Below are 23,245 nucleotides of genomic sequence, written 5' to 3' on the forward strand. Positions count from 1 at the left end.
AAAGGGAGGGCCCCAAGGAAACTAATAGCAGTGTTTTAATTTGTCACATAACTCTCTAGAGGCCAAGTTGAATCCCTTTTTTGCGGCCTTCGTCACATAGCTCAGCTCCATCATCTCTCTCCACAAAATTGGTCGGAAAATGTCTTTTTCTGTCATTTTACAATCTGGAAAAAATTGGATTCACAATAATAGGATAGTAAAGTTTCATTTTTATTTGTTTAATGTACTTTATTTGATAATTAAGTAATGGAAAATTGTTAAAATGCAAATGTTGCCTTGAAGTAACACCATACCATTATGAATTCCTACCATGACATTTTTTGGTATTGTGTATTTAGATTTAAATACTGTACAAAAGCCAGACAGTCATCATAATGTTTTTTTTATCTCTACAGATTAACCTAGATAAATTTGATAAAATTTGGCAAAGATGGCAGCAACACAACAAATGGTGGCAACATATGTCAGGAAAGACACACTCCAGGAAACTGAAAACAATTATTTAAATGTAACACAAATGATCAAACACTGAAATATGATTCACTATCTTGTTTTGAAGAGGGTTATGATAGTTTGGTTTGATAGATTGTTGATGTAAAGTTTGCTGAAATATGCTTACACTCTTTAACGTATTCATTCCTATGGGCTGTTCCACAATGGTACAATGTTGTCTGAGGGTAACGTTCAGAGAAACAAACTTATGAAAAGAGTTCATTTTTAATGTTTTTCTATTTCAAATGGCATGCATTTTAAACTGGTGAGGAGATTGAATATTTTCCATTAGTATAGTAATAAATTTCATTCAAATTTTAAACAGTAACTCTCTTTTTTCATTCCTTACCATTATGGTACGGTGTTGCTTTAAGGTAACGCACCCCAAAGTGTACCCCAAAAAAATTATTTCTTGAAAATTTCTTTAAATTATGTTTACTTGATCTATTTTATGACAAGAAAACAGTGCAAACATTTTTTTATAAACTGGCATCATAATGCGTACCATAGAGGGTTAAAACAATTGATTAGAGAGAGATTTATTTCAGCTTTAATTCACTATATTAGAATTCCAGTGGGTCAAAGTTTTACATACACCAAGTTGACTGTCTCTTTAAAGAGTCCGGAAGATTCCAGAAATTGATGTAATGACTTTTTGGAATTGATTGGCCAGTTGTCATAACTGGGAGTTAATTGGTACCTGTAGCTGTATTTAAGGGCCTACCTTTAGAGTCACTGCCTTTTTGCCCTTGATACCATGGGACAATCCAAGCAACTCAGCTAAGACCTCAGAAAACAAATTGTGGACCTCCACAAGTCTGATTCCTCCCTAGGAGCAATTTCCAAACAACTGAAGGTACCACGAGTATCTGTACAAACACTTGTATTCAAATCTTGGGACCACACAAACACTGCATCATTCAGGAAGGAGGCACAAATTAACTCCCAGGGCTAAACGAACGGTTCAACGGAACCTCAAGACAACAACAAAGGAACAGGTGAAGGAGTTGGAGGTATCAGGCACCAAAGTATCTACATCCACCATTACGATAATCCTACACTGCCATGGCCTGAAAGGCTGTCACCCAAGGAAGAAGCCCCTACTCCAAGACCGGCATAAAAAAAGCCAGAATGAAGTTTGCAGGTGATCACCAGGACAAAGACCTAGCCTTTTGGAGGAGTGTTCTCTGGTCAGATGAAACAAAAAATGAACTGTTTGGCCATAATGATCAGTGCTGTGTCTAGAGGAAAAAAGATGAGGCATTTAATCCGAAAAATACCATTCCAACTGTGAAGCATGGGGGTGGCAGCATCATGTTGTGGGGGTGTTTTGCTGAAAAAGGGACTGGTGTACTTCAGAAAATAGATGGCATCATGAGGATGGAGGATTATCTAGAAATACTGAAGCAACACCACAAGACTACTATCAACTAGAAAGTTAAAACTAGGTCACAGCTGGGTCTTCCAGCAGGACAATGATCCTAAGCATACCTCCAAAGTAACAAAATGGCTTAAAGACAACAAAATGAAAATATTGGAGTGGCCGTCACAAAGCCCTGACCTGAACCCCATAGAAAATGTGTGGACTGAAATGAAAAAGCGTGTCCAAGCAAGGAGGCCCACAAACCTGACTGAGTTATACCAGTTGTCAGGAGGAATGGGAAAAGATTCCGGAAAAGTATTGTGAGAAGCTTATGGAAGGCTACCCCAAGCGTTTGATTCAAGTTAAGCAATTAAAAGGCAATGCCATCAAATACTAACAAAGTGTATGTAAACTTTTGACCCACTGAAAATATGGTATAATACATAAAATCTGAAGTAAATCTGTCTCTTGGCTATTATTTTGAAATGACCTCTTATGGAAATAAAGCAGAGTGTGGAGTTGTGAAAAATTGAGTTTGAATGTCCTTAGCCTAGGTGTATGTAAACTTTTAGCCTCAACTGTATTCCTATTTCTATCTCATCTTTCCTATTAAAGTGCTGTAGAGATGCAAATACAATGGTGGCAGACAAGATGAGTGTTGGAAGCCTTTAGGCTGACCTCTGGACTCAGGTGGCACCAGTAAGATGGTTGCTGGAAGTCAGGATTGAGAAGGTAACGTCATTCAGCAGCACCTGGTATGACTAAACTGTAATTTTTAGGACCCACTCTGCTCGCCCATGGAGACAGGCTTAGAAAAGGTAGCCCTAACAAACATAGTCCATCCCAACTTGGCTGGAAATCTGTGCCCAGTGGGATCATCCCTTTAACGGTCGAATTTCAGGAAACAGAATAAATATTAAAGATACACCCTGACAGCGGCAACATAAAACATCAGAACTCTTATAGATAGTCCCAACAGTGGAAGAAATAAGCAGGGAACTGCAACTGTTGGGAAGGAACTAGCCCACTAGTCTGTGGACAATGCGGCTTCCTGGAGAAGGGCAGATGAAACAAGTCGGTACTGAGATATACCTTAATTTGGCAGGGCCTACCCAAGGACAGTCCTTGACTTCATGGCATTTGCATTGTTGTGAGTAACATGCTTGTCGAAGGACATACTCAACTGTCAGTGAAAGGTTAATGTGGTTGAGATTCCCCTTGGAGAATTCCCCTTAGGCATTTATCATCAATGTGTATGCCCCCACCATGAAAGCTGGAGACAAAGAGAAAGAAGCCAAAAGAAGAAAGCATACCAAGACCTGCTTGCTGAAGAGTAACAATAACTTCATAATTATCCAAAATGATTGCTGGCAAGCAAAAGCCCAAGAAATGCAAAGCTACACAGACTTGGCTGACTAACACAACTTTGCAGCCACAAAGACAATCTACAGTACCTAGAAGATATTCACTCAAAGGACTGCACAACCCTCATCAAGGACAGCAAATGTATTCTGGAGAGATGGAAAGAACTAGAGCCCGACCGATATATCGGTTTGGCCGATATATCGGCCATTATTTGACTTTTTTGATGACATCGGGATCGGCAGTTATGCCGCCGATGTGTCCCGATATTTTAAAAAGTATAATAAACAAAAAAACAATGATTATTTATCTGTACTTGTCTGTTCGAACGTTGTAATTGCTATTTACTAGAATTATCCAGTAGAGGGAGCTCTAATACAAGTGTGAACTGCAGCAGCTGACGCGCTACTTCTCTAATAAGACGTTTGTCACTCGTGCCTCATCCAGTATTCTCCACTGCAAGACTTGTCTGCACAGATTTGATTGCCGCAATAAAGGTATATTTAGTGAAAGTTTTTAATTAAATGCGTTTATACAACCACTATGTTTATCAATCCTCATTATCAAGCGAGCGAGCTAGCTAACATATTTGGTTCACTTTAGCAAGCTAGCTGTGGATCTACATTTCCAGAGGACATCGCTGTATTCTCAAATAAATAACCAGCCAAAATAAAATGGTGATTGAATGCATCACACATTTGTTTTTTATCTGAGATAATGATATTAGCTACTATATGATGCTGTGTCAATAGCCAACGCGTTATTGCAAGCAAGTGTGTCATCTAGTCACGCGTCATCGTAGCAAGCTAACCAGACAGTAAAAACACAGATAAAACACTTCTAACATGGATCATTTTAAGCCATGTTATCTAGCTTTGTCGTGATAACATGAGAGAAGGATTGCTGTTGGAGAAGTGAATCAACCAACAGTTAGCGCGGGTAACCTGCATGAAAGCGCATTGTAGTTTTTTTCACGTAGCCTATTTAATCCAGTCAATTTAATTTCATCTAACGTTACACTTGATTCACTCTTTAGCTCCGCTAGATAATGTCTTACTCTTTGAGATCATGTAGTAGAAATAAAATAAGAAAATATAATTAATTGAACTTACTGAGAATATATAATAAGAAATAATGAGGCTGTGTCAATAGCTAATGCGTTATCTAGTCACGCATCAGAGCGCATTGTAGTTATTTTCACCACCGAATTCTTATGGACAGGGAAGCTCGCTAGATAAAGTCTTACTCTTTGAGATCATGTAGTAGGAATAAAATAAGAAAATATAATGAATGTACTGAGAATAGATACTAAGAAATAATAACAAATTAATAACAACAACAATAATAATAATATTCATAAAAATATATGTTTGAAACTGGAAAACTGATTTTTTAAAATAAATTTTTTATAGATGGCTGGAAAAGAAAGGAGTAAAAGCAAGTTATTTTGATTTCACACACTTAAAGATGGTGTTAATATATATATTTAATTTAATGTAATCGTTTACTTTTTTTATCTAAAACGTTCTTTGTGTGTTTATTTTTATTTTTATTTGTTTGCTTATAAGTTAAATGTTCTTAAATATAGAAACTTTAATAAAATATAAGTTTTTCAAATTGATTTGAAAATGTTGCACTTTTTGACAAAATATCGGTCAAAACATCGGTAATCGGTGGGCTAGGACTCTCCAAAATCGGGATCGGCATCGGACCCAAAAATCCGGCATCGGTCGGGCTCCAGAAAGAACAGTTCTCTGATCTTCATGACATCAATATAAATGAACAAGCTTTGGAAGAAATACCCCAGCTGCCTATTTGGGAAAGCTTTAATGATCCACCCTTCCTCGCAGAGACTATTAAACCAGTCAACTAAATGAGAAACAAAAAGGTCACTGTCCCTGGTGATCTCCCTGTAGAGGTGTATAAATGTAGCCAGGGGCGTAAATATATACAGTGCAGGCAGTGCGGTTGCACTGGGGCCCGTGGGGGTGGGGGGGCCCATAGAGAGAGCAGGCCCTCCAACAATGTGTTGGGCACAGAACGGGCCCTTTCGAGTGATTCAGATTGCCACCTCGGAAGTACGCCTGTGTTCAAAGAAGAACTCACGTTAAATTGAAAATGGTGCCATTTGCTATATATGCCCTCGAAAAGGCAAACCCATCACCGTCATGGTTTTCTTTTCTTTTTTTGGTAAAATAGTCTGTAGCAATCTATAACAAAATTATATGCTTATTCTACATAAACTCTAAAAACTATAAATAAACTATAAAAAACTATTCAATTAAATGAATAATTTATGTTCTTTGGTATTTTTGTCATATACAGATAGGCAATGATGATTTCTGGGTAATATGTATGTTGTTGTCCAATCAAGTCTCTATTTGATCATGTGACGAGACGATACGATATAGCCAGTTTAGGTGCAAAATCGGAACGTCTAGACTGACAAGCTGAGCACATCTGCAAGCCGAGCAAGCAGTCATTATGCCTTTCAAACATAAAAGCGGCAGTAAGAAACATTCCAGCTATAGTTGGTTGATTACTTGACTTGTTGATTTGATTGACCGTCTGTTCACGTTACCGCGTGTCAGAGTGCTATCCATGGTTCTGATAGCTTTCTCTTTGACCTCTCTACTTTCCCAATACAATAACCTAAGTCATTGGACTGTAAAATCCAACACATTGTTGGTAAAATATATATATGCCTAATGGTGTGTGTGTGTGTGCTTCATAATTAGTAACTAGCGTGCACTGGGCCCGTCGTAACTACCTTACGCCACTGAATGTAGCAGTTTATCTTCGCCTTTTACTCATTATAAAGGGCAAGGAGGGAGTGCCTCAGGATTGGAATGGTGCTTTGATTGTAAAGCACTTCAAGAAAGAGGGACAGGACATGTGCCACAATTACAGAGGTGTCTCTTTGCTGGTAGTTGCTGGAAAGACCCTTAGCAGAAACAAACTAGACTGCTACCTCTTGCTGAATCCATCCTACCTGAATCGCAATGTGGCTTACATTCTTGTAGAGGTACCATGGACATAATCTTTGTAGCTATACAACTCCAAGAAAAGAGCCAGCAACAGCACACTGACTTGTCCATCGTTTTCATTGACTGCTCCAAAGAGTTTGACTCTGTCAATCAAAATGCCCTGTAGAAGATTGTCTCTCACCCTGGATGCCCTCCAAAGTTCCTAGCTGTCATCAAAAGCCAGCATGGTGGCATGCAGAAACATATCCTAAATGACCGGCAACAGTCTGACCCTTTAAATCAAGGCTGGTGTAAAGCAAGGGTATGATATTGCTGCATCATTGTTCTCCGTTTACTTAGTTACTGTACTTGGAAGAGCGGTGAAGGATCTTGGCTGTGGCGTGGACATTCATTACCAAATGTATGTTGGAATTTTCAATCTATGATGTCTTCAAAGCAAAACAAAAGTTAAATATTATAAAGTCACTGAACAAGATGAGCAATATGCACATGATAACTACATTGTTGTACAGTCCGAGGACAATGCACAGAAGACTCTGGATCCTCTCACCACAGCTTACAAGTGCTTTAGGCTTGATGTCAACATTAAAAAGACCCAGATTCTTTACCAACCAGCTCCTATCACTTTGGAAGCATACTGTCCAGGTCTGCTGATGCTACTGAAGTGCAGCGCTGTATGCACTTCAGCACTTTTGTATGTGGCAGAGACCTGGACATTCGACAGAAAACAGTTATCTGAGAGATAATCTGGGCATCCTCTGGGAAGAGCCACAAACAAATGCATCTGTTCTCCAACAAGTTGACACTATTAGCATTGAAGCTATGGTATTGTGAGCTCAACTGAGGTGGGCTGGTCATATCATGATAATGGCAGGCAATCGGCTACCAAAGTATCTCCTCTTTTCCCAACTGGTTCAAAGCCAAAGAAACATTGGTGGCCAGAAGAAGCACTATAAAGACTCACTTAAGGTTTGCAATTTAGACCCAAGCACCTTTGAGAAAAACTCAGACTGTGCAGAGAGCGGGCACGAAAGGTATTGCTGCTTTTGATGAAAACAGGCCAGCAAGGAAGGCCAAAAAGAGAGCTATCTGTCACCTCAGAAGAGAGCAGGAACACAACAACCGTCCAAATTTACCTCCTATAACCACTTGTCAGGTTTGCAATTAGACCTGCAAATGTAGATTAGACTTCATCGGTCATCTCAGCACTCATATGTACCAATGCCAGGCTTTTTACTGATCAGCATAAGAATGTACCACTGCCAGGCTTTTTAATGAGCAGGGTAAGAATGTAATCAGCCAGGCTTCAAACTGCAGAAAGACCAGATTAATATATTTATTCACCGTTGTTTCTAAAATCATAATTTTCAGTGTATGCCACAGAACTGCCACTATTAGTATTACAATGATTGTATTTTATACCTTTTACAGTCAGAGCCTACAGATATTCAATGTGTGATGCATGTGTTAAGTGGGTGCTGAAGGCAAAATAACAATGCAAATGCAGACATATGCAGGTGAGTAAAATTATCAGCAGGTAAACTATCCAAACACATCTGTGGATGGAAAAAAAATCAAAAGCCCTGGCATGTTTCTAAACTCAAAAGATGATCTGTGAAAAGACCGTATGCTTTGGCAAAAACCAGACAACAGATGCAATATTTGGTTATAGACTCAAACCATAGCAGTGTTCAGTTATGGACTCAAACCAAACCATAGCAGTGTTTTGTTATAGACATGATCACTTATGTGTAAATCAGTCAGCTGCATTCAGTTTTTTTGCATGCATGAATACAGGCTTAGAAACTCTCCAAAGTGCATTTTTCTTTTTGATAATAAAGTTTCCGCCACAGAAAAACATTAGGAGCTCCCTTTCAGCTTTCTGAGAAAATTCCTCTCACGTAAGGGAAAGCCTCCTTCCCATCTCTTACAATTAAGTAATACACTGAAAGGTTTCACATCCATCCTGTGTACAAGCCTCCTCCAGTACATATTACTGAGTACAAAGAAAAGAGGAAATGTGTTTTCACAATACTGCAGATCCAAATCCATAAATTCATATCACGAACAAACAACTGTAGCACAGAGGAAAGGTCAAAACACTATTTTGGAGTCAGATAACTGAGATAACATAAAATTAATCCTGTTCCACTAGCACCGGGTAAGACTACACATGTTCCTTCGCCACTCAGATACTTCCACTGGTTGGTGTATCTGAAGGGGTTCTTAGACAACCATGGTGAAGAGTAAAATAAGCAAACACCAGCACGGCGATGCATATATAAAGGCAGAAAACACAGCACCAAAGTAAGGTTTTTGCCAACTCTAGGCCTTTTTAAACACATGAGGTTTTAGTGTTTATTTGAAGGTCACTGGACAGTTGACAGATGTAAGCTCCATAAAAAGGGCATTCCAAAGCCTGGGCACTGAAGGGCAAAAGGTCATCATTTGAGCTGCAATTAGTAAAAGATGTGTTTGTCACATTCTGATAACCACAAGGGGCAGGTCAGCGTATAGTATTGGAGGATGTAATCTACCATAAGATTATAGAGTGGACTGTGGAGGTCAGAGGGACCTTGAAATCAATACTGGTTTTAATGGGTAGCCATTGAATGTTTTACAGAACCAAGGATGAGTCTTAGATGTGCTCTTGTGGAGCATTTTGGCCCAGCTGGAACATCAGGAGGAGGCTGGAATGAGGACCTGCTAGAAGTGAGTTGCAGCAGTCAAGTATATGATGAAGCATTGAACTAACTTCTCAGCATTGGAGAGGGAGAGGAATGACCTAATACAGGCAGTATTACAAAGAAGGAAAATGATGCACTCTTGACAGCTAATGTGGGACTCTAACACAGCAAGATGTCCAGTGTTAATTCTAACAGAGGACATATGAGTCTAATAGGGACCAAATGTAGTCCACAAGAGTTGATTTAACACTGAAAATGTTACTGAGTTGAAAACAGATTAAAATGACATATGGCACCCATATTTCTTATGTAGGAGGGATTTGGATAGTTTTGACACTTATGGTTATAGAGAGGGAGTAAACCTTATTAAAAATTATCTAAGAGATCTAACAGTAAGAGAGATGCCAGTATTTGTGTTAACCAGGGGTGGGAGATGAACCAGAAGACAAAAGTCCAAGAAGGAAGTAAATTGGAAAGTGCTATTATTAGGGGTCCAAGCAGCGAAGCTGGTGGAACCCTATTGTATCTGTTAGGATTATTAGGGGTCCAAGCAGTGAAGCTGGTGGAACCCTATTGTATCTGTTAGGATTATTATTATTCTTATTTTTTTCCGCTAAAAGTGTCTGAGGCTCAGCAACCATAAGTCCTGGAGCAACCAAATTCGGCAGGTGGGTTCCTATGGCCCCCCACTACTCAGGCACTAAAAATCACGTATGTCGGCCAGATGGTGGCGCTATAACAAAGGGTAATGTGTAAAAGGCCATAACTCCCACACCATAAGTTAGATCAAGACAAAACGTCATCGACGTATGCATCTGAACGGGCTGTACAACTTTGCCATTGGCACCACCTATGTCCGCCATATTGTTTGGCCGCCATTTAGACTTTTTAGTTGGGGCGTGGAAGTTTTCTCCGCTAAAATGTCTGAGGCTCAGCAAACATAAGTTGTAGACCAACCAAATTTGGTAGGTGGGTTCCTATGCCCCCCCCCTACTCAGGCACGAAAAATCACCTATGTCGACCAGATGGTGGCGCTATAACAAAGGGTCGTACTTTTAAAGGCCATAACTGCCACACCGTAAGTCCGATCAACACAAAACTTCATCGACCGATGCATCTGAATGTGCTCTACAACTTGGGTCCACCTATGTCCGCCATATGGTTTGCCCGCCATTTGGCCGTTTCTATTAGGTGGGGTGCGGAAGACCTGTGGCTCCAAATCTAAACGGTTACGACATCTAGTAAACTTCTTTACGGCAAGCGACATCCATGGCGACGCAAGTAATCCGACACCGTAGGGTCTAGTTTTTATCAGTAAGGGGACGGTCTGAACGTCGGGGAAGCAGTGGAAGACAGTTCTTGAGCCTGCATCCATTTGAAGACAGTTACGGGTGAGTTAATTTAGTCTTTGAATCTGTCATTATGCTGAGAAACAGCTAAACCATTTTATTTATAGGTTTCGAGTTTCTGTGCAAACGCGCGAAAACATGCTGGTATAATGAAACAATGACGGTAGCCTAATACATATATCGTCCGCTTCGTTCCATTGCTACCATAACATAATGACCTACAGCTGCAGTTTCTCGCTGCAATTACTAATATTGAATATAAACAAAAGACGCAATTTATGCTGTAGTCTGCCAATGTCTAAATAAATAATACGGTCCATTTGAAGACAATATCGGGTGAGTTCGTTTAGTCTTTAAATCCGTCATTATGCTGAGACAAATCGTATTCTCAATTTAATCTCTAAATTGACTGTAAGCTTAGGGTTGTAACTAGGTAGTTGTTTTGTTGGTGACTTAACTTGTCTTAACTATTGCTTGTATTTTTGCATAGACTGCGTTGTTGCTGTTCTTGTTTGTGTTAGCGTTAATCAGTTTAACCTACTGGGTCCAAGTTGAACTATGCGATTGTTCCCTGCACTTGGAACGGTATTCCTCTGTAGGGTTTTCGACACACTTATTCCTGGTTATGGTTATACACTTTGTTGTACGTCGCTCTGGATAAGAGCGTCTCCCAATTGCCTGTAATGTAATGTAATATTCCATAGCAACAAGATAAATCCGACGTTAGCCCTAAAATATGCCAATACAGCACTGAAAACGCTGCTCACTGAATAACGAAATAAACGAGACAAAGTTTTAAAAAAATATTCCATGTCATTCTACATTCAATATTTGGGACTAAACATTGAATAAATATACAATCTTACCACTGGTTTTACGCGTAGAGATGTCCCTTTTGCGAATGAGTGGTCATATATTGTCTTGGACAATCCGTTTGTGAAATATAGGCTACGCGCATTTGTGACGCCTGGGCTATCTTCAAAAATAGCTGTGCGTAATACCACACCTGTTGCTTACGGCGTTGTCGCCCTTTTTAGTATAATTTGGCTTGATTAACAATTCATTTATTCAGTAGGTGAGAGTATAAGCTTTCTAACGATGTATAACATGTCTGGTTTTGCTTTTGGAATAGCGTTTTATAGGTCAGCGTAACCGAAAATTTTCTCATCTGCCAATGTCTAAATAAATAAAACGGTAGGCTACTTTGCGCGCAGCACGCAGATCGCGAGTTGATATTACGTCTTTCATTTCCGCTTTTTCTCAATGTCGTTTTTATTATTTGAAATGTGCATTTATCTGTTATTATTCTATCTGTCTCTGTGGCGCTCTGAAATGTCCATTCTCTGCTAAGCTGAGCAATGGATTGGAATATGTGTCTGACGTAGTGCTGCACGGTATACCAAAACTTCAGCACTGTCTCGGTACTTAAAAAAAAAAAAAAAAGAAACGGTTCGGTATTAGAATATTCCGACTTTCGGTAGTTCTGAGTTAAATGTAAAAGCCAGGGAAAATTGTCTCCCGCATTACTGATTGAGAGGATGAAAAGTGTAATTTCTCAGAATCTTCGCTAGAAGGCGGTAGCAACTAAGGTTGCCAAGTGAGGTGACTTGCGCTTGTGCATTCTCTTCCCTGATACAGCGCAGGCTTTGACTCAGTTCACTTCAGTAGCAAAAGGTGTTCCAATTTGGAAATATTTTATTATAGATAGATGCTGTATTGTTATTACAATATGCTGTTTTAAAATCTATTTAAAGGTGCAAGACCTGTTTTAAAGATTATTTCGTTTACAACTGTTTAATTTCTGAAATATATTTAACATATTTCTCCATTGTTCAGTGTTGTAACAGTATAGGCCTATGCATATTCATATGTTGCAGAGGCTTCAACTTAAAGGTTGTTAATGAACCAGGTTGTTCATAAACCATGAATTTGAAAATGAGGTCAGCCCTTGTGGACATTACGCTCCTGATCTATTAAGGTAATTTCAGTATCGTTAGGTACCGAGTATTTTATCAGTATCGAGTATCGTGATACTAAACCTGGTATCGGTATCAAAGTCAAAATTTTGGTATTGTGACAACACTAGTGTGGCGCTTTTTTTAGTTGCGGCAGGGAAGCGCTGCAGCTGTACATACACGCTCGGCCATCTAAGTGTTACGACATGCCATCTAAATGTTACGACATAGTCAAGGCCTTGACGGGAAGCTGTCAGGACACATCCATGGCGACGCAACTAAGTCATCAGCCAGCGTCTCAGCACAAAATTGGCCATAAGTCATCTATTTTTTATACGATCATCGCAATATTCAGTACATATGTTGGGTGAAGGCGTATGACCATGAGGACACAGCCTTTTTAAAATCGCTCCATAGGGGGCGCGATGGTGCCAATGCTTGGACCCCTCCCAACGCCGCTTGCGGCTTTAATTATTATTATTTTTCTCCGCTAAAAGTGTCTGAGGCTCAGCAACCATAAGTTGTGCACCAACCAAATTTGGTGGGTGGATTCCTATGGCCCCCCACTACTCAGGCACTACAAATGACCTATGTCGGCCAGATGGTGGCGCTATAACAAAAGAGTCCTGTTTAAAAGGTCATAACTCCCACACCGTAAGTCAGATCAACACAAAACTTCATCGACCGATGCATCTGAATGTGCTCTACAACCTTGCTTTTGGGACCACCTATGTCCGCCATATGGTTTGCCCGCCATTTGGACCTTTTTTAGGTGGGGTGCGGAAGAGCTGGAGCTCCAAATCTAAGCGTTACGACATCTAGTAAACTTCTTTACGGCAAGCGACATCCATGGCGACGCAAGTAATCCGTAGGATCTAGTTTTTATCAACGAGGGAGGGTCTGAACGTCGGGAAGCAATAGAAGACAGTGCCAGCCAGAGCGTATGCTAGGCTACCAAGAGTTTGTTAGTAAAAGCTTTTTGAGAGGATGAATAATTACTTTTCTTTGGCGTGGATCCATTTGAAGACAGTATCGGGTGAGTTCGATTAGAATTTTAAATCTGTCATTATGCTGACAAATAGCTAAACCATTTTATTGGTAGGTTTTGAGTTCCTGTGCAAACGCGCGCAAACACGCTGGTATAATAAAACAATGACGGTAATACATATGCAGTCCGCTTCGTTCCGTTGCTGCCATAACATAACACATTATCTTGTGTCTACAGCTGCAGTTTCTCGCTGCAATTACTAATATTGAATATAAACAAAATACGCAATTTATGCTGTACTCTGCCAATGTCTAAATAAATAATACGGTACTCTGAGTGTAGGAAGCAGTTAGCATGGATGGCGAGTTGATATTTCGTTTTTACTAAAGTTAGTAAACGCTTTGAGAGGATGAATCATTACTTTTCTTTGGCATGGATCCATTTGAAGACAATATCGGGTGAGTTCGTTTCGTCTTTGAATCCGTCATTATGCTGAGAGTAATCGTATTCTCAATTTAATCTCTAAATTGACTGTAAGTTTAGTGTTGTAACTAGGTAGCTGTTTCGTAGGTGATTTAATGCACTCGTCTTAACTATCGCTTGAATCTTTGCATAGACTGCGTTGTTGCTGTTCTTGTTTGTGTTAGCGTTAATCAGTTTAACCTACTGGGTCCAAGTTGAACTATGCGATTGTTCCCTGCACTTGGAACGGTATTCCTCTGTAGGGTTTTCGACGCACTTATTCCTGGTTATGGTTATACACTTTGTGTACGTCGCTCTGGATAAGAGCGTCTCCCAATTGCCTGTAATGTAATGTAATATTCCGTAGCAACAAGATAAATCCGACGTTAGCCCTAAAATATGCCAATACAGCACTGAACACGCTGCTCACTGAATAACGAAATAAACGAGACAAAGTTTTAAAAAAATATTCCATGTCATTCTACATTCAATATTTGGGACTAAACATTGAATAAATATACAATCTTACCACTGGTTTTACGCGTAGAGATGTCCCTTTGCGAATGAGTGGTCATATATTGTCTTGGACAATCCGTTTGTGAAATATAGGCTACGCGCATTCGTGACGCCTGGGCTATCTTCAAAAATAGCTGTGCGTAATACCACACCTGTTGCTTACGGCGTTGTCGCCCTTTTTAGTATAATTTGGCTTGATTAACAATTCATTTATTCAGTAGGTGAGAGTATAAGCTTTCTAACGATGTATAACATGTCTGGTTTTGCTTTTGGAATAGCGTTTTATAGGTCAGCGTAACGAAAATTTTCTCATCTGCCAATGTCTAAATAAATAAAACGGTAGGCTACTTTGCGCGCAGCACGCAGATCGCGAGTTGATATTACGTCTTTCATTTCCGCTTTTTCTCAATGTCGTTTTTATTATTTGAAATGTGCATTTATCTGTTATTATTCTATCTGTCTCTGTGGCGCTCTGAAATGTCCATTCTCTGCTAAGCTGAGCAATGGATTGGAATATGTGTCTGACGTAGTGCTGCACGGTATACCAAAAACTTCAGCACTGTCTCGGTACTTAAAAAAAAAAAAAAAGAAACGGTTCGGTATTAGAATATTCCGACTTTCGGTAGTTCTGAGTTAAATGTAAAAGCCAGGGAAAATTGTCTCCCGCATTACTGATTGAGAGGATGAAAAGTGTAATTTCTCAGAATCTTCGCTAGAAGGCGGTAGCAACTAAGGTTGCCAAGTGAGGTGACTTGCGCTTGTGCATTCTCTTCCCTGATACAGCGCAGGCTTTGACTCAGTTCACTTCAGTAGCAAAAGGTGTTCCAATTTGGAAATATTTTATTATAGATAGATGCTGTATTGTTATTACAATATGCTGTTTTAAAATCTATTTAAAGGTGCAAGACCTGTTTTAAAGATTATTTCGTTTACAACTGTTTAATTTCTGAAATATATTTAACATATTTCTCCATTGTTCAGTGTTGTAACACTATAGGCCTATGCATATTCATATGTTGCAGAGGCTTCAACTTAAAGGTTGTTAATGAACCAGGTTGTTCATAAACCATGAATTTGAAAATGAGGTCAACCCTTGTGGACATTACGTTTCTGATCTATTAAGGTGATTTCAGTATCGTTAGGTACCGAGTATTGAATCAGTATCGAGTATCGTGATACTAAACCTGGTATCGGTATCAAAGTCAAAATTTTGGTATCGTGACAACACTAGTGTGACGCCTTTTTTAGTTGCGGCGCAGAAACACTGCAGCTGTGCATGCACACCGGACCATCTAAGTGTTATGACATGCCATCAAGTGTTACGACATAGTAAAGGCCTTGACGGGAAGCGGCCAGGACACATCCATGGCAACGTAACTAAGTCATCCGACAGCGTCTCTTAGCTCAAAATTGGCCATAAGTCATCAATATATCATACGATCATCGTGATATTCAGTAGATATGTTGGGTGAAGGCATATGATCGTGAGGACAAAGCCATTTTAAAATCGCTCCATAGGGGGCGCGATGCTGCCACTGCTTGGACCCCTTCCAACGCCGCTTGCGGCTTTAATTCTTATTATTTTTCTCCGCTAAAAGTGTCTGAGGCTCAGCAACCATAAGTTGTGCACCAACCAAATTTGGTGGGTGGATTCCTATGGCCCCCCACTACTCAGGCACTACAAATGACCTATGTCGGCCAGATGGTGGCGCTATAACAAAAGAGTCCTGTTTAAAAGGTCATAACTCCCACACCGTAAGTCAGATCAACACAAAACTTCATCGACCGATGCATCTGAATGTGCTCTACAACCTTGCTTTTGGGACCACCTATGTCCGCCATATGGTTTGCCCGCCATTTGGACCTTTTTATTAGGTGGGGTGCGGAAGAGCTGGAGCTCCAAATCTAAGCGTTACGACATCTAGTAAACTTCTTTACGGCAAGCGACATCCATGGCGACGCAAGTAATCCGTAGGATCTAGTTTTTATCAACGAGGGGAGGGTCTGAACGTCGGGGAAGCAATAGAAGACAGTGCCAGCCAGAGCGTATGCTAGGCTACCAAGAGTTTGTTAGTAAAAGCTTTTTGAGAGGATGAATAATTACTTTTCTTTGGCGTGGATCCATTTGAAGACAGTATCGGGTGAGTTCGATTAGAATTTTAAATCTGTCATTATGCTGACAAATAGCTAAACCATTTTATTGGTAGGTTTTGAGTTCCTGTGCAAACGCGCGCAAACACGCTGGTATAATAAAACAATGACGGTAATACATATGCAGTCCGCTTCGTTCCGTTGCTGCCATAACATAACACATTATCTTGTGTCTACAGCTGCAGTTTCTCGCTGCAATTACTAATATTGAATATAAACAAAATACGCAATTTATGCTGTACTCTGCCAATGTCTAAATAAATAATACGGTACTCTGAGTGTAGGAAGCAGTTAGCATGGATGGCGAGTTGATATTTCGTTTTTTGCTACTAAAAGTTAGTAAACGCTTTGAGAGGATGAATCATTACTTTTCTTTGGCATGGATCCATTTGAAGACAATATCGGGTGAGTTCGTTTCGTCTTTGAATCCGTCATTATGCTGAGAGTAATCGTATTCTCAATTTAATCTCTAAATTGACTGTAAGTTTAGTGTTGTAACTAGGTAGCTGTTTCGTAGGTGATTTAATGCACTCGTCTTAACTATCGCTTGAATCTTTGCATAGACTGCGTTGTTGCTGTTCTTGTTTGTGTTAGCGTTAATCAGTTTAACCTACTGGGTCCAAGTTGAACTATGCGATTGTTCCCTGCACTTGGAACGGTATTCCTCTGTAGGGTTTTCGACGCACTTATTCCTGGTTATGGTTATACACTTTGTTGTACGTCGCTCTGGATAAGAGCGTCTCCCAATTGCCTGTAATGTAATGTAATATTCCGTAGCAACAAGATAAATCCGACGTTAGCCCTAAAATATGCCAATACAGCACTGAACACGCTGCTCACTGAATAACGAAATAAACGAGACAAAGTTTTAAAAAAATATTCCATGTCATTCTACATTCAATATTTGGGACTAAACATTGAATAAATATACAATCTTACCACTGGTTTTACGCGTAGAGATGTCCCTTTTGCGAATGAGTGGTCATATATTGTCTTGGACAATCCGTTTGTGAAATATAGGCTACGCGCATTCGTGACGCCTGGGCTATCTTCAAAAATAGCTGTGCGTAATACCACACCTGTTGCTTACGGCGTTGTCGCCCTTTTTAGTATAATTTGGCTTGATTAACAATTCATTTATTCAGTAGGTGAGAGTATAAGCTTTCTAACGATGTATAACATGTCTGGTTTTGCTTTTGGAATAGCGTTTTATAGGTCAGCGTAACCGAAAATTTTCTCATCTGCCAATGTCTAAATAAATAAAACGGTAGGCTGCTCTGCGCATAGGTCGCGACTTGATATCTCGTCTTTTGTTTCGTTTTTTCTCAATGTCGCATTTATTATTTGAAATGTGTATTTATGTGTTATTATTCTATCTGTCTCTGTGGTGCTCTGACATGTCCATTCTCTGCTAAGCTGAGCTATGGATTGGAATATGTGTCTGAGGTAGTGTTGCACGGTATACCACAACTTCAGCACTTTCTCGGTACTTAAAAAAAAAAAAGAAGAAAAAGAAACGGTTCGGTATTAGAATATTCCGACGTTCGGTAGTTTTGAGTCAAAAGTAAAAGCCAGGGAAAATTGTCTCCCGCATTACTGATTTAGAGGATGAAAAGTGTAATTTGTCAGAATCTTCGCTAGAAGGCAGTAGCAACTAAGGTTGCCAAGTGAGGTGACTTGCGCTTGTGCACTCAGCTCCTTGATACAGCGCAAGCTTTGACTCAGTTCACTTCAGTAGCAATAGGTGTTCCAATTTGGAAATATTTTATTATAGATGGATGCTGTATTGTTATTAAAATATGCTGTTTTTAAATCTATTTAAAGGTGAAAGACCTGTTTTAAAGATTATTTAGTTTACAACTGTTTAATTTTTGAAATATATTTAACATATTTTTTTATTGTTCAGTGTTGTAACACTATAGGCCTATGCATATTAATATGTTGAAGAGGCTTCAACTTAAAGGTTGTTAATGAACCATGTTGCTAATAAACCATGAATTTGAAAATGAGGTCAACCCTTGTGGACATTACGTTTCTGATCTATTAAGGTAATTTCAGTATCGTTAGGTACCGAGTATCGAATTAGCATTGTTTAAGTTTCAAATATCATTTCAGTATTGAGTATTGTGATACTACACCTGGTATCAGTATCAAAGTCAAAATTTTGGTATCGTGACAACACTAGTGTGATGCCTTTTTTAGTTGCGGCGCAGAAACACTGCAGCTGTGCATACAGGCCAGGCCATCTAAGTGTTACGACATGCCATCTAAGTGTTACGACATAGTAAAGGCCTTTACGGGAAGCGGCCAGGACACATCCATGGCGACGCAACTAAGTCATCCGACAGCGTCTCTTAGCACAAAATTGGCCATAGGTCATCAATATTTCATACGATCATCATGATATTCAGTAGATATGTTGGGTGAAGGCATATGATCATGAGGACAAAGCCATTTTAAAATCGCTCCATAGGGGGCGCGATGGTGCCAATGCTTGGACCCCTCCCAACACCGCTTGCGGCTTTAATTATGTGTTATTATTCTATCTGCCTCTGAGGCGCTCTGAAATGTGCATTCTCTGCTAAGCTGAGCAATGGATTGGAATATGTGTCTGACGTACTGTTGCACGGTATACCGAAACTTCAGCACTTTTTCGGTACTTAAAAAAATAAAAATAAAAATAAACGGTTCGCTATTAGAATTTTCCGACGTTCGTTAGTTTTGTTTCAAATGTAAAAGCCAGGGAACCGGGTCTCCCGCATTACTGATTGAGAGGATGAAAAGTGTAATTTGTCAGAATCTTCGCTAGATGGCAGTAGCAACTAAGGTTGGCAAGTGAGGTGACATGCATTCTTCGTGGTTGATACAGCGCAAGCTTAGACTCAGTTCACTTCAGTAGCAATAGCTGTTCAAATTTGTAAATATTTTATTATAGGAAGATGCTGTACTGTTATTGACACATGCAGTTTTCAGATCTATTTTAAAGTGAAAGACCTGTTCAAAGATAATTAACTTTACTACTGTTTAATTTTTGAAATATATTTAATATAGTTTTCTATGGTTTAGTGTTGTAACACTACAGGCCTATGCATATTAATATGTTGAACAGGCTTCAACTTAAGGGTTGTTAATAAACCAGGTTTTTAATAAACCGTGAATTCGAAAATGAGGTCAACCCTTGTGGACATTAGGTTTCTGATCTATGAAGGTATTTTAAGTATGGTTAGCTACCGAGTATTGAATCAATATTGTTTCAGTATCAAGTATCGTGATACTAAACCTGGTATCGGTATGAAAGTCAAAATTTTGGTATCGTGACAGCACTAGTGTGACGCCTTTTTCAGTTACAGCATGGAAGCGCTGCAGCTGTACATACATGCCGGGCCATATATGTGCTACGACATCCCATCTAAGTGTTACGACATAGTAAAGGTCTTTACGGGAAGCGGCCAGGACAGTGTCTCTTAGCACAAAATTGGCCATAAGTCATCAATATTTTATACAATCATCATGATATTCAGTAGATATGTTGGGTCAAGGCATATGATCATGAGGAAAAAGCCATTTTAAAATCGCTCCGTAGGGGGCGCGATGGTGCCAATGCTTGGACCCCTCCCAACGCCGCTTGCGGCTTTAATTCTTCTTGATTTTCTCATTGAAAAACTTGATATATTCATTACATGATGAAGTAGAACAGGTGGAGAAAGGGCTAATTTGTAAAGGTTTGAGTTAGGCCAGCATGCAAGAGATAATTTATAGCTGGCTGTTCAAGTGAGTGAAGACTTAAAATGGATTTTTAAAAGATATATCTAAACTACAAAAAATCCATTGTGGATTAATTGCTAGGGGTAGAGGCATAGGGAGACGTTTATTTATAGCTATATTAAATGAGACTACAGAGCTGTCCCATTTTTAATGGGGAGACGGTATTGTTCAAAGATCATGGCTTTGCTTATTTCGCATATGTTGGCATTTCTATAAGATACGTTATACGTTACTTAAAGTTACTATAACCAGCAGCAATCGTGGCCATCTCTATTGTGCTGGTACATCCCTTAGTCACTCTATACTTGTATTAATAATACCTGAACTGACTACCAGAAAATTGTTATCGGTACAGTTCAACTATTTTGTACAATCATGTAATCATGAAAACGGTTTATTGCAGCATCCCAGTGAACAGATCCAGGCGGCACTAATGAGTGGGCATCCAAGTGTGTGGAAAATCTCTGTTTACCTGTGACATCTGCGGTCTGAAGTTGATTTCCTTCAGGTCTATGGATCCTGGTGACAGGTTGTGCAGCATCTGACACAACAGCACTCCGTCTCTGAGCAACTGTGCCAGGTCAAACACGATCGCAGACGGCCACACGACCCGGTGGTTCGGGGGTAAAACTTTGCAGTCGATCAGCCATCGTCCGCACTGAAGCCATTCCTCCATGTCGCCAGTAAAATACAGTAGGCTCTTTTACAACGCCGAATTGCAAGCCGTCACCTTGAAATCAACAATCCCTTCTTCTAGATAGTCAGAAAATAAGTTCATTCTTAAAAAAAATACGTTGGAGAAAAGCTGTCAATTTCCTGTACATATGTTTCCTGAAGCCTACAATCGCGGGGTTTGTTCACCGTTTCTTGGCGACCGCAGCCCACCCAGAGACTTAAACCGAAGTTTCTAATTTGAGCCTTCAGATCTTCACCCTGTGCTTCCCCCAAATATATCAAACTCTGTGACCGGTGAATATTTTAGAGTCCACTTAATAATCCAAGATAGGACATGTTATATAAAGTTGAATTTAGATGCAAACGTACGCATTCGTGAAAAAAACAGAACCAAGATCTGAACCGCAGCATACGAATACAACGCAATTTATTTAGGATACATTGCTAGCGGTTTACAGAGATTACTGCGGTTGACTCCCGTCTTCATTCCAGACACATTCAGAAAAATGTGGGATGAATTGAGGGAAAAGCATTATTTCGTGATTCTTAGGTTAATTTCTTAATTACTGTCTACATATAGGCTAGTGTAATCCAGTGGTAGGCGATCACAGAGAACCATACAAATGTAGTTTACAGCGCTCAAAAATTAGACATCATCCTATGAGTCACAATGAGTTAAAATAATCCAGCAACAATGTTGCTGAAACATGTCACGCACTCCATAGAACACTATCAAGCTCTGAACCGCAGCATATGAATACACCGCAATTTCTTTAGGAAACATTCCTAGCGGTTTACAGAGATTACAGCGGTTGACTCCCGTCTTCATTCCAGACACATTCAGAAAAATGTAGGATGAATTTCTCTCCTTCTCCCCATCGGACACACAGGTCCCTGCCCGCATCTCCGCTTGCCTGAGGGACATACAGAGCTGGATGGACAATCACCACCTGAAGCTCAACCCGGGAAAGACGGAGCTAATCTTTATTCCTGCTCTATCCTCTCCCCTCCTCGACTTTTCCATTTCCTTAGGGGACACCGTAGTGACATCATCACCCTGCGCCAAGAATCTCGGAGTGATGATGGACAACAGGCTGTCCCTCTCCAACAACATTGCAGCAGTAACCCGGGCATGCAGATTTTTCCTATATAACATCCGCAGAATCCGCCCCTTTCTCACCACCTACTCAACCCAGCTCCTGGTCCAAGCAATGGTTCTATCCCGCCTGGACTACTGCAACTCTCTTCTGGCTGGACTACCGGCATCTGCCACCAGACCCCTGCAGCTCATCCAGAATGCTGCAGCTCGTCTGGTCTTCAACCTCCCCAGACACTCCCACGTAACTCCCCTGCTCACTACCCTCCACTGGCTGCCTGTTATAGCTCGCATCAAATTCAAAACATTGGTTCTAGCATACCAGGCAGTCAAGGGATCAGCCCCAGCATACCTTCACAAGATTTTCAAACCCTACATGCCAGCCAGATCCCTCCGTTCTGCTACCTCAGGACGCCTAGCACCTCCCCTCTTCGCACCTGCACTTCCAGAACACGTCTCCTGTCTGTTCTGGCCCCACGATGGTGGAATGACCTCCTGTGGAGGTCAGAACAGCTGAGACTGTGAACAATTTCAAACGACGACTGAAGACCCACCTCTTCAGGCTGCACCTCTCCCCATCCCTCCCTTCCCCCCAGTAAATGACTAAACTTAGGGGTGTAACTAGGCAGCTGTTTAATAGGTGACTTAGTTGATGCGCCAGTCTTAACGACTACTTGTATTTTTATTTATTTTTATTTTTCCATAGATTGCGTTGTTGCCGTTCTCGTTGTTAGTGTTAATCAGTTTAACCACCAGGGTCCAAGTTGAACTATGCGGTTGTTCCCTGTACTTGGACCGGTACTTCTCTCTAGGGGTTTCGTCATACTTGTTCCTGGTTATGGTTATACACTTTGTTGTACGTCGCTCTGGATAAGAGCGTCTGCCAAATGCCTGTAATGTAATGTAATGTAATGAAAAAGCATTATTTCGTGATTCTTATGTTAATTTCTTAATTACAGTCTACATATAGTGTAATCCAGTGGTAGGCGAACCATACGAATGTCGTTTACGGCGCTCAAAAATGAGACACAATGAGTTAAAATAATCCAGCAACAATGTTGCTGAAACATCTCACGCACTCCACAGAACACTATCACTCTTAAAAGGTCCGGATGATTTGGATCACGTCTGAGGTGTTTCGTCACTGTTATTTTTCTACTCAAGGTCCTTTGGGAACACTGTAGTTCCTCTGGGGTCGGGAGTGTTCATTCGTTCAACTCCGAGCTCAATCGCAGTCTTTGCGGGCAAGCGTGAACGCGCCTGAGAGCTGGGAAGGGAGCGATAATTCACCGGGTTTCCGTCCGGGCACGCACTAGTGTCGGCCGACGTGTGTGCTGTTTCAGCGTCCAAGAGAGAAGTTCCAATCATTTAGCTAGCATATCAGTACCATCTTAATA

At 40.3% G+C, this 23,245-nt stretch overlaps 1 protein-coding gene and 1 long non-coding RNA gene across 4 annotated transcripts in view; one reads left to right on the top strand and one right to left on the bottom strand.

Moving 5' to 3' along the window:
* LOC135233737 (guanine nucleotide exchange factor VAV2-like) overlaps positions 1–21,608 on the bottom strand; it is a 168,140-nt gene extending 146,532 nt beyond the window's left edge. For all 3 annotated transcript variants that reach the window (XM_064297559.1, XM_064297557.1, XM_064297558.1), the window contains exon 1: positions 20,550–21,608. In XM_064297559.1, the coding sequence (XP_064153629.1) occupies positions 20,550–20,753 (204 nt within the window). In that variant the 5' untranslated portion in view covers positions 20,754–21,608. The remainder of the gene's footprint in view (positions 1–20,549) is intronic.
* Positions 1–23,245, top strand: part of LOC135233773 (uncharacterized) — a 392,830-nt gene that overhangs the window by 58,694 nt on the left and 310,891 nt on the right. The window lies entirely within an intron of this gene.

This window comes from Anguilla rostrata, chromosome 10, assembly GCF_018555375.3.
Source record: "Anguilla rostrata isolate EN2019 chromosome 10, ASM1855537v3, whole genome shotgun sequence".
NCBI lineage: Eukaryota > Metazoa > Chordata > Actinopteri > Anguilliformes > Anguillidae > Anguilla > Anguilla rostrata.